The sequence below is a fragment of the Arachis hypogaea genome, chromosome 10 (genome assembly GCF_003086295.3).
Source record: "Arachis hypogaea cultivar Tifrunner chromosome 10, arahy.Tifrunner.gnm2.J5K5, whole genome shotgun sequence".
NCBI classification, from domain to species: Eukaryota; Viridiplantae; Streptophyta; class Magnoliopsida; order Fabales; family Fabaceae; genus Arachis; species Arachis hypogaea.
Window position 1 is genome coordinate 79,345,951 of NC_092045.1, and position 15,304 is coordinate 79,361,254.

The window sequence follows — 15,304 nt, forward strand, 5'->3', positions numbered from 1 at the left end:
AATATCAATTTTCTTACCAAATTGTTTGATAAATTTTGTAGAGAATTCTGAGACGAACGTGTGGCCACTGACGGCTCATCAATCGGAGCACCGGATTAAAAGTTACGTGGAAATGAAATTTGAAAGAGGTTAGGGTTCTTGATTCTTGCCCCCTTTCCACAAAATGCAGCATGAATCCCTTTTTTTAAGGGAGAAGTGGCTGAAGCCATTAAGTAAGAGTGAATGGGTTGGGTCTTGGACTCAATATGGGCTCAGTTCAACCAGTTTGGTCCATTGGCTTAATTTTGAGCCAAAAACTTTAAAATTAGCGTTTAAATTCAAGTTTTAAATATTTTTATTTTTTTATATTATAAAATTTAATTTTCTAATTTCTTGGGATCATAATTAATTTATTAATAAATTAATTATTAGTTTTCATGGTTTTACATTAGAGGGGTAATGGTTGAGAGGTATTGGTTTGTATTTTGTAATAAACTAAGGATGATGGATCGATGGTACAGTTTAAGGTACTTGTTCAAGGTTTATTGTTGTCAAGTTTAAGATCAAGTGCAGTTTGAAAAAAAAAACACTAAAGATGTGGTAGACTAACAGAAGAATAGCATTATGAGGTTGATGGTCTGAAGGAGAAAAATAATATTTTCATAACTAAATCATAGGAAAAAGAACTATTTCACAAAGCATTAATAGAAATGGAAAGTTTTTTGTTAATTGAATAATAAAAGGGTGGGTTTTCTCTATGCATAATATTAATGATGATTTGATGTCATTAATAGATGCTAGGAGGATTAGAAAGAGAAAAAATTATATGTAGTTTCCAAGGTATTTACACCTTGGGTGGCTTTGGAGAGGTAGATTAGATAGGACTTTTGAATTAGACTATTATATCAAAAAACTTTTGAATTTTTATTTTAAGATGTAATTATTAATAAATTTTTTCTATTTTCTTTGAAGAAAATAGTTTTTAAAGAAAGACATATTAGAGTGGAGAAATAGTAATATAATTTTTTGAGGTTTTTTTAAGATGTAATTCTTAAGAATTTTTTCTATTTTCTTTGAGAAAAAAATTTAAAAAAATTATCTATTTTGTTGCAAAACCTTTTTTTTAACATTTTTAAATTATAAGCAGTACATTTGTAGAAGGTTAAAAGTCTAATGTCATGATTTAAACATCAAATCAATCAATAGTTTTTTAAAGGAATTTTCTAACAAGTTATCCTTGTGTAAAAAGAAAGGGTCATTTGTTAGTTTATTCATTAGTCAAACAATATATTTGGTGCTGGGGTGGAGATAGTAAACTAACCATGATTAATAAAAAACACAACTAGAATTTGGCCTAGATAGTACTCAGGCTATATTTTTCAATGGTCCCATATATTAGCGTCTAAGCTTTAAGTTGGGGAGATTTTTATTTTTTTTGGTATAAAGATATCATTTTTCAAGAAAAATACATAACTCCAACTTTCAGGTAACATCATGAGTGAGTCGAAGCAGGGTAAGGATTTGTAAAAAACCAAACTTTCGTCAGTGAGAGACTTTGTTATGGATTTCATTAGGTTTGTTAGTAGTCTGTACATGTAGTGATATTTTATTCTCGTTATGCAACAAAGACATTTTAAAGCTCAATATGAAGGACATTACTGGGGAAGAGGATGTCCTTGTTGCGATTTTTAATAGGCTCTGTGAGGTTAATATGTTGTTGGAGCTGTGACTATTTTTGTCATTAAGGAAAAGTTAGTTGTGATGATGTTTTAGACCAACACAACATCTACTTTTGAGAACAAAAAGAGCATGAGATCCATCTTTTAATCACAAGCAAAACAAAGGTAACATTAACTGACATCATTTTCGAGCATGAAAAGCTATTAAAGATAATGTGGATGCATCACGTGGAGAGGAAAAAGATAAACAAGAGGAAATGAAAACAAAGGCGGCCAATGTCTCCTCCAAGGCGAAGAATGCTCCTCCTTCCTACGCTGTGAAGATGCAAAGTGTTCGTACGGGGATTGATGTCGTTACTATTGACAACATAACGAAGAAGAACGGAGCCAAGAAACCTCACGAAGCATCACGCCTATTGAAGGTATGAAGATTGTGTTGTGTTCTTTTTTTTAAGGATTTCATGACTAAAGTAGTATGTCATCGGTCTTAGGCGAGGCGTTTAGACTTTGAGAGAGGAGATGAACCTGACCCAGAGTGTGACAAAAGAGGGCCTGATGTAGGCACAAAATCTATTGTTGTTGGAGGAATCAAGCTAGGCTACATGACTACTGAAGATTTTGCTATGGTAGTCACTTGATAAAATCTCATCCTTCTTTATTTTCTTGTTTGGACAGTCAACAGCTAAGTTTCTTACAACATATAGTTATATGTTTCTCTTTGTATGAAGCGTTTCAAAGTTGTCTTTCGCCTTCCAATAGGAATGCAGTTCTTGGCTACAAAGATGGTGCTTGGAACTTACATCTTTGCCAAAAGGCATGCACAATGAGGAAGTCTTGCTTCTCTCGGAGTGCTGTCAAAGGGACAGGGAGGCGTTCTAGACGCTATGCCCATAGAAAAAAGTGATTTATGATGTACAATATCATGTTTTATTCATTGTACAATAGTGTAGTTGAAGATTTTAGTTCTATCTATATGATGATTAATGTTTTGGTATATTACTAAGGAATTGTTTGGCATGTTCTCCGATGAAGTAGATTCTGAACTTGGTTGTGGCCATGTTGATGGATGAAAGGAGCGACTCGATATGGTGGTTGACCACAACATTATAGTAATGCACCAATATACTTGCTGAATGTTTGGTTCGAGTTTAGTTGATTATTTTGTTTTGTTTTTTTTTTTTTTTTGCTACTCCTAGAGTTGTAGCAAACAACCTTCAACTCCACAATATATTGCAAGAAAACGGTAAAGTTCATTCAAACAAGATCCATGTGATACGTGGATCAGACCTCTAAGATTTAAGAACAACTCCTTCATTATATCACTGATTAACAAAAAGTTTCTGTATTTCAAATTAGTAGACTTGTAACCTTTGAAATTTTACAACTTAGATTTATATTCCTCTAAACGAGAATCGCCACTGGTACCTTATGGTTGTGGACCTCTGAAAAGGCAAGTTAGTGTATTTCAACTTCACCAAGAATGTTGATGCACAGTAAGGAAGAGTGGAGCAAATGGATTATGTAGTACACATTGCCTTGTTTGTGGTTCATAATTTGTTTCATACATATGGCTGACTAGTTAATCATTGAAAGAAACTTACTTCGCCGAATTATGTTGCAAGCTTTCTTCATATGTGGATCATCCCATATGTAATACTTAGCATCACTTCTCGACTTTTCTTTTTTATGCTTCAAAAAATTTGGAGGAAAAATGTGTGCGACCAAATAATTAGCAATCGGGGGGTAAACCAAGGAGTGTTTTGGGAAATTGCATGCAAGGTGTCTAAAGGAAATGAATCATTCATAGGAGTAGGATCCAAGGCTAAATGCTCAAGCCGACTTAAATGGTCTGCCACTAAATTTTAGGATCCACTCCTATCCTTGATTTCCAAATCAAATTCTTGCAAGAGTAATATCCATCTAATCAACCTAGGCTTTGACTTTTTGTTCTTCAAGAGATACTTTAGAGCAGCATAGTCTAAATACACCACTACCTTGGAGCCTAGCAAATATGGTCGAAACTTATCAAATGCAAAAACAATAGCTAGGAGCTCCTTCTCAGTAGTAGTGTAATTCGACTGGGTCGAGTCTAAAGTTTTCGAAGCATAAGCAATAGTGTAAGGGACATCACGTGGTGCTAGGCGGCACCCACGGCATAATTTGAGGCGTCACACATGATTTCAAATGGACGACTCAAATCCAGGCCTCGCACAATAGGTGCTATGGTTAATGCACCCTTCAACTTGTCAAAAGCCTCTTTGCAATCCTCATCAAAATTGAATTCCACGTTATTCTGAAGTAAACGGGAGAGAATGAAAGTGACTTTGCTGAATTCTTTAATGAGACCGGTAGAAACCTGCATGAAAACGACTCAGCTCAATCAATAAAACTCACATAATCACCAAATATATTATTTGCATCAATATCAATTTATAATAATTCTTGAGAATAAAATAAGTTTAAGGAAAGTGCCCCAATCTCGATTGCAACTCAACTACATGACAAAACTCCGTTTTCTCTCGGCCCGCAGTGGCGGCAGCCACAGCTTCAACTCCAAACAACTTTTACAGTAACCACAGTAACTCTAATTGCAACATGTAATAACCGAAACTCAACCCTATTGCAATAACACCGTAAAAACCTCAACGACATATATTGAAATATCGACAAAAGGGGTTTTGTCAACGGTTGACTCTAGCGAGCTCCAGCAGCGGCGGTGGCTAATCTAACGGCGACCACCACGACGGCTGATAAACCACTATTTTATGGTTTATATTGTATTTAATTGAGTTGTTTTATCAAGCTTTTCACCCACTTATTCATATGATTTACATGATTTTACAATTCCTTCCTAGTTTAGTTCTATGATTGAAAACATGCTTCTTTGGTCTTAATTTAGCTAATCTTAATCTTCTCCTATTATCATTCGATGCCTTGATCTGTGTGTTAAGTGTTTCAGGCTTCATAGGGCAGGAATGGCTTAGAGAATAAAGAGGAAGCGTGCAAAAATCGAAGGAACACAAGAAATTGAGGAGATGACCAGCGAGAAGTCGCGTGGTCGCTTGGCTCACGCGACCACGTGAAATGGAAGAAATCAGAGTGACGCGATCGCGTGCCTGACGCGACCGCGCAGATTGGAAGCTGCACGAACGAAGCGAATGCGTGGATGACGCGCACGCGTGATACGAAAAACGCTGAGTGACGCGATCACGTGGACGACGCAGACGCGTGACGTGCGTGATCTGCAGAATTACAAAAGTCACTGGCAGAGATTCTGGGCTGCATTTCAACCCAATTTTTGGCCCAGAAACACAAATTAAAGTCAGGGAACATGCAGAGACTCAACATGCTCTCATAATTCATAATTTTAGTTTAAGATGTAGTTTTTAGAGAGAGAGAGGCTCTCCCCTCTCTCTTAGGATTTAGAAATTAGGATTTTTAGAAATTAGGATTTATTTCAACTCTTCATCAGGTTCAATAATTTATGTTTCCCTTCTACTTTTATTTACTCTGATGCTTTCATTTGCAGTTGATTTATATTGCCCAATTGGCTTATGAACTTTTTCATGTTAGGATTATACATTATTGAGATGTTTTCAGATTTATGATTTTAATTCAGCTTTTTACATTCTTGGCTTTGGTTAAGAAATTAGTAACTCTTGAGTTATCAAACTTAACATGATCGATAACCGCTATCTTTGCCAATTAGCTTGAACTTCTATGATCCCAATCGTTTTCTAGGAATTAACTAGGATTTAAAGATCAATCTAATTAGCCACTTGACCTTTCTTTGCACCAACAGAGGTTAACTAAGTGAAATTAAGATTCAATTTTCATCATCATTGATAAGGATAACTAGGATAGGACTTCCAATTTCTCATACCTTGTCAAAAGTTTATTTTACAGTCAATTATTTATTTTACTTGTCATTCATCATAATTGTTCCTCATTCTTAAAACTCCCAATTTACAAACTCATAACCAATAATAAGAACATACCTCCCTGCAATTCCTTGAGAAGATGACCCGAGGTTTAAATACTTCGGTTATAAATTTATTTAGGAATTTGTTACTTGTGACAACCAAAATGTTTGTAAGAAAGGTTGATTGTTTGGTTTAGTAACTATACTTACAACGAGAGTTTACTATACTTTCTAAACCATCAATCTTCAGTTCTTCAACGGCTCCTGCTCTCCTTCCTTGTAGCGGTTCTTCCTCCCCCACTGAATAGCGTCAACGACGATAGTGGTAGTGACTAGGGGTGGCAAGTAGGGAAGCTCGCCCCGCCCCGCCAGAAGCTCGCCCTTTGGCAGGCTGGTCCGCCCTGCGCCGCCTAGTGAGGTGATCTTAGAATCTCGCCCCGCCCCGCCTAACTACGGGCTAGCGGGCTAAGCCCGCCAAACCTCCTCTTTTTTTTACTATTAAGTACTAAATAATATGTATAATTTCACAACCATATTAATAAATTTATAATTTCTAAAGACATAAAAAACTATATTTTTTATATTCACACACATTAAAGTCTTTGTAATTATAAATATCTAATAAATATAATTATAAACCAAGTTTTCATCCAAAATATAATTATAAATATTGTCTCCAAAGCAAAATAAACATAATCCAAGCCATAATTATAAATATTATCTCCAAAGCAACATAAACATATCCAAAACACTCAATTTTCATCTTCATACTCTTGTAAGTTGGGTTGGGAGAAGTTGGATTTTGGCCAAAAACTTACAAAAATACACCCTTGCAAAAAAAAAAAACTAAGTCCGACGGAGAAGCCCGCTCTGCCCCCACCAAAACCTGCGATTTAAGCGGTGCGGGTTAGGCGGGCTTTTGCTCTTTGGCGGTCCCAATTTTCCATCCCGACCCACTTTTTTTGTTGAGTTACGCGGGCCGACCCAGTAGGTTTAGGCACGTTTATCACCCCTTAGTAGTGACACCCACCGCCGCTATCATCCTCTCCTCCTTGTCGTGTTTCTCTCTCTCTCTCTCTCTCTCTGAACCTGATTCCCAACGGCAGTGGATCTCTCTGCCTCTCGCTCGCTCTTGACTTCCAACGGTGATGGTGGATTGCAACGAGCTAAACGACGGCGACGCGGGCATGACTCGATGGCGACGGGAGGTGTAACACCCTAATATTCAAATCCTTATGCTCGAGTCATAAGTCAATGATATTATGGTGGTACGACTCTCAGGTGGATTTTTAATATTTAAACATAGGTAATTTCGAAAGGAGTATTAATCGAGAAGCCTGAAAAGAGTAGAAATAAAATCGCGAAGACGTATCACTCACGATTCGACAACGAAAAGATAAAACGTGAAGCCGAAAGCGATATATGGACAAGGCATAAAGGAGATTAAGAGATAGATAACAGATAGATATATATAACATAAGTAAATAGCCACTAGTCGCGACCCGCGAAGTTTAGGCCGGCTAGGGTACAGTATGAAAGTAGTTGACAACAGAACATCCTAATCTCTCCCAAAGGAAACATAAGAGCCTCTATAGGCAAGTTCCAAAAGAGTTCAACACATAATATAATATCTTCAAAACAAAGGTGGAGAGATTCTAAGCAAAACACAAAGTAGAGAAAATAAAGATCTTCGCCGGCTCTCAGACAAACCACAGCTCACTTCTGAGCACCTGGACCTGTATCTGAAAAACAAGAGATATATATGGAATGAGAACCCCGGGCCCATGGGTTCCCAGTACGGTAAAAGTGCCAAATAAATACAATGCACTGCAATAAAAACTCACTAAGCATCCTAAACTCCTTTTCACCAAGTATCCAGCCTAGATTCTCACTAATCCATAAATAGGCATCTGCCGTAAGGGGATACTAAATCTAGTTCATGTTACACATGTTTCCCCAACTCGCTGATTCTTACACGAATTAGACTCAGAATCATAAGCAAAACCATCACCAGTTGTTCTGTCTCAGCAACTCTATATCAATACATCATACCCTCGTCTGGAGCTAGTGAAATCACATCACTGCGTCTACCCAGGGGACTCAAATTATCTCATTCAAAAATCATCATCATCATCATGCAATCGCATTATCAATTCATCTCATCAAGAACAGCCACCAACATCCACTGACACCAACATGAGGGATCTCTCAGTTGTACAAACACAAGCAATACAGACAAGTAATACACAAATAAGGTACAAGTAGAACAAGTAGCACGTAATCAGGTAACATAGCATGTATGATATAGAAATCCAAAACAAATAGGCAAACCCAAACAATTCAAACATATGCAAATGATGTATGCCTGCCCTATGGCTGATGATATCATCTGTCGGTTATATAGCCAACCCGACATGTCCTGGTAGCTAACCATTGGACAGAAACACCCCTTGCGGAGCAAGTAGGTTTGAGCTACAACTCCCTTGCTACTACCCGCTCAGCCCAGAGCCAGTGGAACAACCACTACTGCGGCTACTACCCAGGCGGGTGTTTAACAGCTCAACCTGGAGCGAGTGGATTCACCACTACTGCCGCTACTACCCAGGCGTCACAATCTCTGACCTGGAGCAAGTGGGACGAACCACAACCCTTGCTACTACCCAGGTATCTTAAGCATTAACCCGGAGCAAGCGGGACGAACCACAACCCTTGCTACTGCCCAGGTATCTTAAGCATTAACCCGGAGCAAACGGGACGAACCACAACCCTTGCTACTGCCCAGGTATCTTAAACATATATTCATTCAATCTCAATTCATATTATCAATCTTCATCGTTATCAAATCTCAAACATTAACCTGGAGCAAGTGGGACGAACCCCAACCCTTACTACTGCCCAGGTATCAGAGTTACATTCATTCAAAACTCCATAATTAAACTCATTTATCATAAACATCCTTTTCCGTCTCACACCCGGAGCAAGTGGACAACGCCACTGCCTACTACCCGGGGTTACACATCACATTTCAACATCTTCCATTATTATCCATTTAACACATTCATTCATTAATCATATATGCAATTATTCTCAGCCATAATCAATAATGGCTTTGCCGTGACCTGGCAATAACTCAGCCATCCGGCTCATGGTCCAATCAAGAACCAGCCATTTATCAATAAATATAGCCCTTCAGCTCATGGCATACACGGTACTCCCATCGTCATCCTCCATATCTCATATAATCATCGTTGATCATCATTGATCATAACTTTTCCCCTTGCTTCACTCGCAAGTTACCACATCCCCTAGCTCCGTTCTCATTGCTAGGCATATCATAATGATTTAATACATAAGGGGTGAGATCGGAGGCTTAGAAGTATGAGATTTGGCTTTTAATACTCAAAAATCAACTTTGGGATGAAAACAGGGCCACGCGTACGCGTACTCCACGCGCACGCGTGGATGGCCACAAAACTCATCGGCGCATACGCGCCATTCACGCGGACGCGCGGATTGAGAAATAGATAACGACGCGTACGCGTCAGCCACGCGTACGCGTGGGTACACTTGCGCCCCAGGCACAAGACTGGCACAACTCTCGGGACTGGCACAACTCTCGAGAAAATGGCTGGGCAATGGGTGCAGCGCATCGACGCGCACGCGCACACCACGCGCACGCGTGGATGGTGCCTTCTCGAAGAACGACGCGTACGCGCCAAGTGCGCCTACGCGTGGAGGGTCATTCTGCTAAAAATTTTCTAAGTTAAAAGCTGTAGAATTTACAGATTCAACCCCCAATCTTCCGACGGACATAACTCTCTCATTTTAAATCGTTTTTTACCCGTTCTTCGAACGACATGGACATCCCGGATCCAATTTCATTTCTAAACAGATTTGGCACAAAACAGAGATCCGTAGTCCAAGTTATGTCCCGTCAAAGTATGTCCAAAAACCATATTTTTCATACAAAACCACAAAGTGCCATTTTCAAAACAAGTCATTTTCAACTCTTTTCAAAATCAACCAAAACATGCCAATTTTAACCCTTTTTGAAATCAATCAAAATATACCAAAATCAACATCAAGCCTCCTCAACTCATACATTAATACTTTCCCACGATTCACAGAACCGCCATATGACCATTTTTACCCATTTCAACAAATGGCAAAATTACAACACATTAACATGTCATGCATCCTTCCCTATCCCAATTTCCAACAATACTATTTCCAATTGGTCATCATTATACATAATCAATATCATACTCACTATCACGTGGTTTCACCCACAAATCAACCTTAATCATTCCTCAAGCATATATCACAACATACATATCTCTCATGCATCATCATATCCTCAAGGCATCAATAATCGTAATTACATATATGACCACATAATATATCTCAACCAAAACCAAACATACCTCATCTACATAATTTCACCCAAAATTACCAAATTCCACACTTCAACTCCTCAAACCTTATTATTCAATAACCAACCCAATCATTCATACATTCATTATTTAAAACTCATCCAATCACTTGTGTCATCATACAATGCACATATCAACTTACCTTCCTTACCTCTTCTCGGCCTCCGGCCCAAAATTCACGGCCTCCGGCCCAATTTCACAATTTAAAAGCATAAACCACAAATCAATACTCATTACCCCATACATTCAATTCTCAATACACCAAACATACAAGGCCACACAATTCTTAACCCAATCATTAATTCACATTACATACCACTATGCATATTAGCACCAACCATTTACACAATCCAAACTTAATCCTAGGGGCATCTAGCCTAGGAATTCTCATCACACCACACGGTACTTAAATGAAACTTAAACCGTACCTCTTGTAGCCAAATGAATTGAGCCTCTTCTTTGGGAGTCTCCACCAACCTTAGCTCTAAGCCTCACCAAAGCTCCTCAAGCAACACCAATCTCCCAATCGTGCACCAAAACCATCAAATGCACTAACATAACCAATATTACATACATACATCAACCTAGGGCTCATAAAGATGATAAATCACAAGGGTTTGAGCACTTCTTACCTCAGCCCATATGAAGTAGGGATAGAACCCACTTAGAATCCATGTTGGAGTATCCCTAAACACCCAAAATCACAAGATTTCAACACTAACTTCCCAAAAACGTGTAACAGTGGGGAATTTCGAAAACTGGGCAGAGATGAATGGAATACTCACCACAAAACTTAGATAGAATTGTAGAGGATGAGAAGAGCGACGCGTGACCGCAAACGGCTCGTCAATCAGAGCTCCGTAGCTCAAGTTATGGTGGTTTGAAGATCAAAGAGAGTTAGGTTTTCTCTCTTCTCTTCTCTCTTCTCAATTCAGCGCCCCACACACCTTTTTTAGGGCAAAATGAGCTGAAATGCTCATAACTAATGTTTATATATGTTGGGTCTTGGGCCCACTTAGACCCGGTTCACTTATTTTTGTCCGTTGGCCCAATTTTGGACCAAAACCTTTAAGATTAGCGCTCTAAATCGCACTTCAAATATTTCTACCTCCCCTAATTATAATCCCTCATTTCTTAATCTTATTTACTCATAATCAATTTTCTCAGCTGCAGTACTAGACAGGTCTCAGCCGGTACTGCCGGTCAAAATTCCACTGCGCGCTTTTACGCAGAAAACTATGTCTTCCGACTCGGAAAAATTCACTGAATCCAAAAATCATATTTAAATCATCAAATTCCAATTGCCAAATATTCCAACCATATTCGCTCCTACTTAACTTATTATTTAATTAATTTCGGTTAGATCGGGTATTACAGGAGGCACGAACGGTGGCGACTCCTCTGCAAACCCTCTATCTCTCTCTCTCCGACACATCTCTCCTCCGCGACGGGGCAGTTGACAGAGATAAGGACGAACGGCAGCAAAGTAGGTTACGAGTTCGGCGGCGACAAGCTGCGCTAACTCCCTCGCCCTCCTCTTCTCCCTTTCTACCTTCTCTTCCCTCTCCTTCTCTTCCCATTTCTTTCTTCCCCTTTCCCCTTTTCTTTTCCTTTTCTTTTCCGTTGGTGTGTGTGTGGTTTGTGGGTAGCGACAGTAAGAAAGGAAAATGTGAGGGTGAGTGTGTTGTGTTAGAATTAGGGTTATGGTTTGGGTAGTTTGGTAATTTAAATAAAATTAGAGATAATAGAGTAATAGAAGACCAATTTTAATCTAATACTAATATTTATAAAAATATTATTTAATTATTAATTTATAAATTATTTTTAAATAAATACTCTAATTCAATAATTAGAGATAATCAAATTAATTTCTCTTAAAATCATAAAATAAAGTTCAAAATATAATTATTCAAATTAAAACATATAAAATCCTCATTATTTTCGATTATTAAAGCTTTTAAATTAATAATAAAAAATACTTAATTAATATAAAAATTTCTATAAATATATTCTCAAATAAATCAAATAAATTATTAAATAATTTATTATTTATTTTTTAAAAATTCGAGGTCTTACATGTTTTGCAACTCATTTTGATATAATTTGGCACGATTTGAATTATATTGATATACTTTGATTTGTACGAATAATCTGATTTACTTGAAATAATTTAAAATTATAAATTTAAAATTAACAATTTAATTTAATTTCATAAAAATTACTAATATTATTGTTCTCGTATAATTAATTATATTTATTTGATTTTGAAAAAAATAATTGTTTAAAATCGTTAATTTTAAATTAAAAAATAAGCGTACTAGTATATTTTGAAATGATAACATTTTAAATGGATGTATTCGTTTTATTATAAAAAATTTTAATTTAAATGAACGTACTCGTATTATTTTTAAATTAAATTTTTTAAGTTTAAATATTTTAAATAAACGTATTCATATTAATTTTAAAATATTTAAATTGAGTTGTTTATTTTAAAATAAGTCGAGAATATTTATTTATTTGATTTAAAATTATCCATTTTAAACATTTAATTTTTTAAAATTAAATAAATATAGTTAATCATACAAAAATGATAATATGAGTATGTTTATTATTATTATTAAATTAAATTAAATCTTTGGTTTAAAAAATTTATAATTCTAAAATTAGAAATTATTTGAATAAAACTGCATTAATTGAAAAATAAAAATATTGTAATATGAACCAAAACATGCCAATTTATATCAAACAGACAGTTCACCTCATCACTGCGTAAACTGTATGGTTATTGAGCAGTTTGCCTTATCACTAGGTGAACTAGCATAGTTCGTCTGCTCATCAGACAAACTACATCCAATGTTAAAATATAAAAAATTATATCTCGCTAAATAATTATTTTTTATTTTCTTTTTGAAAATGATTTTTTTTATGTTATATGTTTTTGAAATATTAATTTTTTACTATTTCTTAAGCCTTTTCATTTGTGAATCATTTTCCATTTTCCGCATAATATGAAACATTATTATTTTCTCCTAAAATTAGACAAACTAATTTTCTCATTTTAATGTTACTTTATGACTTTTTAATTTGAATATAGATGCTGGATTAGAGTAGAACGGAGGTATGGGGAGTAGGGATGCTTAACAAGGGTGTGGTGTCCGTAAGGATGAAATCGGACAGTCCGTGTTGATAGTGAATAATTGGATAGTCCGATTTAAGCTACATAAATCGGACCGTCCGATTTGATCCTCCTGCCACGTGTCACACATGCAGCTAATCGAGATGATGATTCCCTTTAAACCAACAAAACCCACCTGAAGCCCCACTCTTCATTGTGTCCTTTTCCTCACTTCGTTCTCCATCCATCCAGCAACCAGTTTCCTCTATTTTACCACCTTCTTCAACCTTTGAAAAAAAATCAATTACAATATTAAAAAAGAAAAAACATAAAGATGTTGATCGTCCTAAATTTCATATTATCTACTACCTATACCATTCTGATTATGTAAGTTTGTTTTTAAATTTTTGTATATATCTAAAATATTATAAATAATGTTAAGAATGAAGATTGTTAATGATAGTTAGTGTAGTAGTTTAAAATATATATTTAAATTTAGTTAGTCAATATATTAGCTATTGAATCTGTTTAAATTAGACTAATATAGTAGATTGGTAAAAAATATATGTTTAGAAATATTTGTTATAATTTAAGAAATTATAATTAATTATTATTAGTTTTAGTTATTAATAGTTAGACTAATATATATATTTGGATTTAATTATTAATAAATTAGATTAATATATATTTAGATTTAGTTAGTAAATATTTTAGTAGATAATAATATTTGAATTAGACTAATATGATTGATTAGTTAAAAATATATGTTTAGAATTTTTCGTAATAATTTTTAGAATTATATGTTTAGAGTTATGTTAATTGTTTGTAATAATTTTGGAAATTATGGTTAATAGTTAGGTTTTATAAAATATAATATATTATATTTTACCGATAATAATAATTTATTTATTGTTAGATATTTAAATTGATATAAATATATTGTTGTGGTTGAGATTTTAATAAGTAAAACATGATTAGTTAAGTTAAATAAGAGTTGGATTTATTTAGTTATTAATTATTATTAATAGTTAGTTAGTAATTATGATTATTTGTGATGATATAAGAATTATTATTATTATCCGTTAAACTATGAATATATAAATAAATAATTATGTAAGAAACAATTGAATGAAAATTATTAATATTTGGAATTAAATTATTAGTAATAATATCTAGTTGTATTTATATGCATGCATGCTAGTTACTAAATTAGTATTAGTCTAATAAATTAGTTACTATTATTATGGAATTGTTAACTTTTAGTAGTGAATTAGTAATTATTATTAATTTACTAATAATTTGTTATGTTTTTGTAGAGTTTATAGAATTTGATATGTAACCACTTATTGCTTCTAGATCGGTACAATTATGCTGTGGAGGAGCATTTATGGTTAACTGGTTTTTATCATGTCTCCCAGATTAGAATAGTTTAATGCCAAAAATCACTGATAAATGTTTTAGTCGAGAGGTCGCACCCAAACACACATACGTTCCACCTTCTAGTTAGTGAGTGTGCCATGACACTGGAAGATGTGGCTTTGATTCTTGGTCGTCGGATAAACGGTCTTCCAGTGACAGGAGTGACTATGAGTAGTTACGAAGCCTTGGAGTGGGAGTGTTTGCACCAGTTTGGGGTTGCACCAAGAATGTTAGACTGTAGAGGAAGTTGCATAAAATTGACGTGGCTTCGGAATTTAAAAGAAAATTTATAGTGCATTGACGAAGACAGTATTCAGAGGTACGTGAAGTGCCACATTATATTGTTATTTGGTACTATCTTGTTTGGAGACAAATCAAGGGCAGCAGTCCACTGGAAGTCTCTGCCTTTGCTTCGTGATTTTGGTAGTATTGAACAATATAATTAGGGATCAGCATGTCTAGCACACATGTACAGGTTGTTATGCAGGGCTTCTCGTTTTGATTGCAAGAAAATCGACAGTCCACTAACACTTCTGCTAGCTTGGGCTTGGCTCCGTCTACCACATCTTGCGCCGGTTCCTAGGGAACCCTGCCCTTATTCGGGAACTTTTGGAGGGGTAGTATTTGGAGACTCTAGTAGGAGTGTGGGTGGTCGAGGAATTTTTAACAGCCAAAATCCACGACGTTGTTTCAATGGGTTTAATTGAAGAAAATACTAAGGCAATTGAGCATGAGACTAATCACTTTCTATTAGATG

The 15,304-nt window shown here is 35.6% G+C and overlaps 1 protein-coding gene across 1 annotated transcript; it reads left to right on the plus strand.

Moving 5' to 3' along the window:
• The first annotated feature begins 1,809 nt into the window (after nucleotides 1-1,809).
• LOC112718269 (uncharacterized) lies at nucleotides 1,810-2,654 on the plus strand. Its single transcript, XM_025770092.3, has 3 exons — nucleotides 1,810-2,080; nucleotides 2,150-2,284; nucleotides 2,387-2,654. The coding sequence occupies exons 1-3, from the start codon at nucleotides 1,916-1,918 to the stop codon at nucleotides 2,483-2,485; spliced, it is 399 nt and encodes a 132-aa protein (XP_025625877.1). The 5' UTR covers nucleotides 1,810-1,915; the 3' UTR covers nucleotides 2,486-2,654.
• Nucleotides 2,655-15,304: the final 12,650 nt, after the last annotated feature.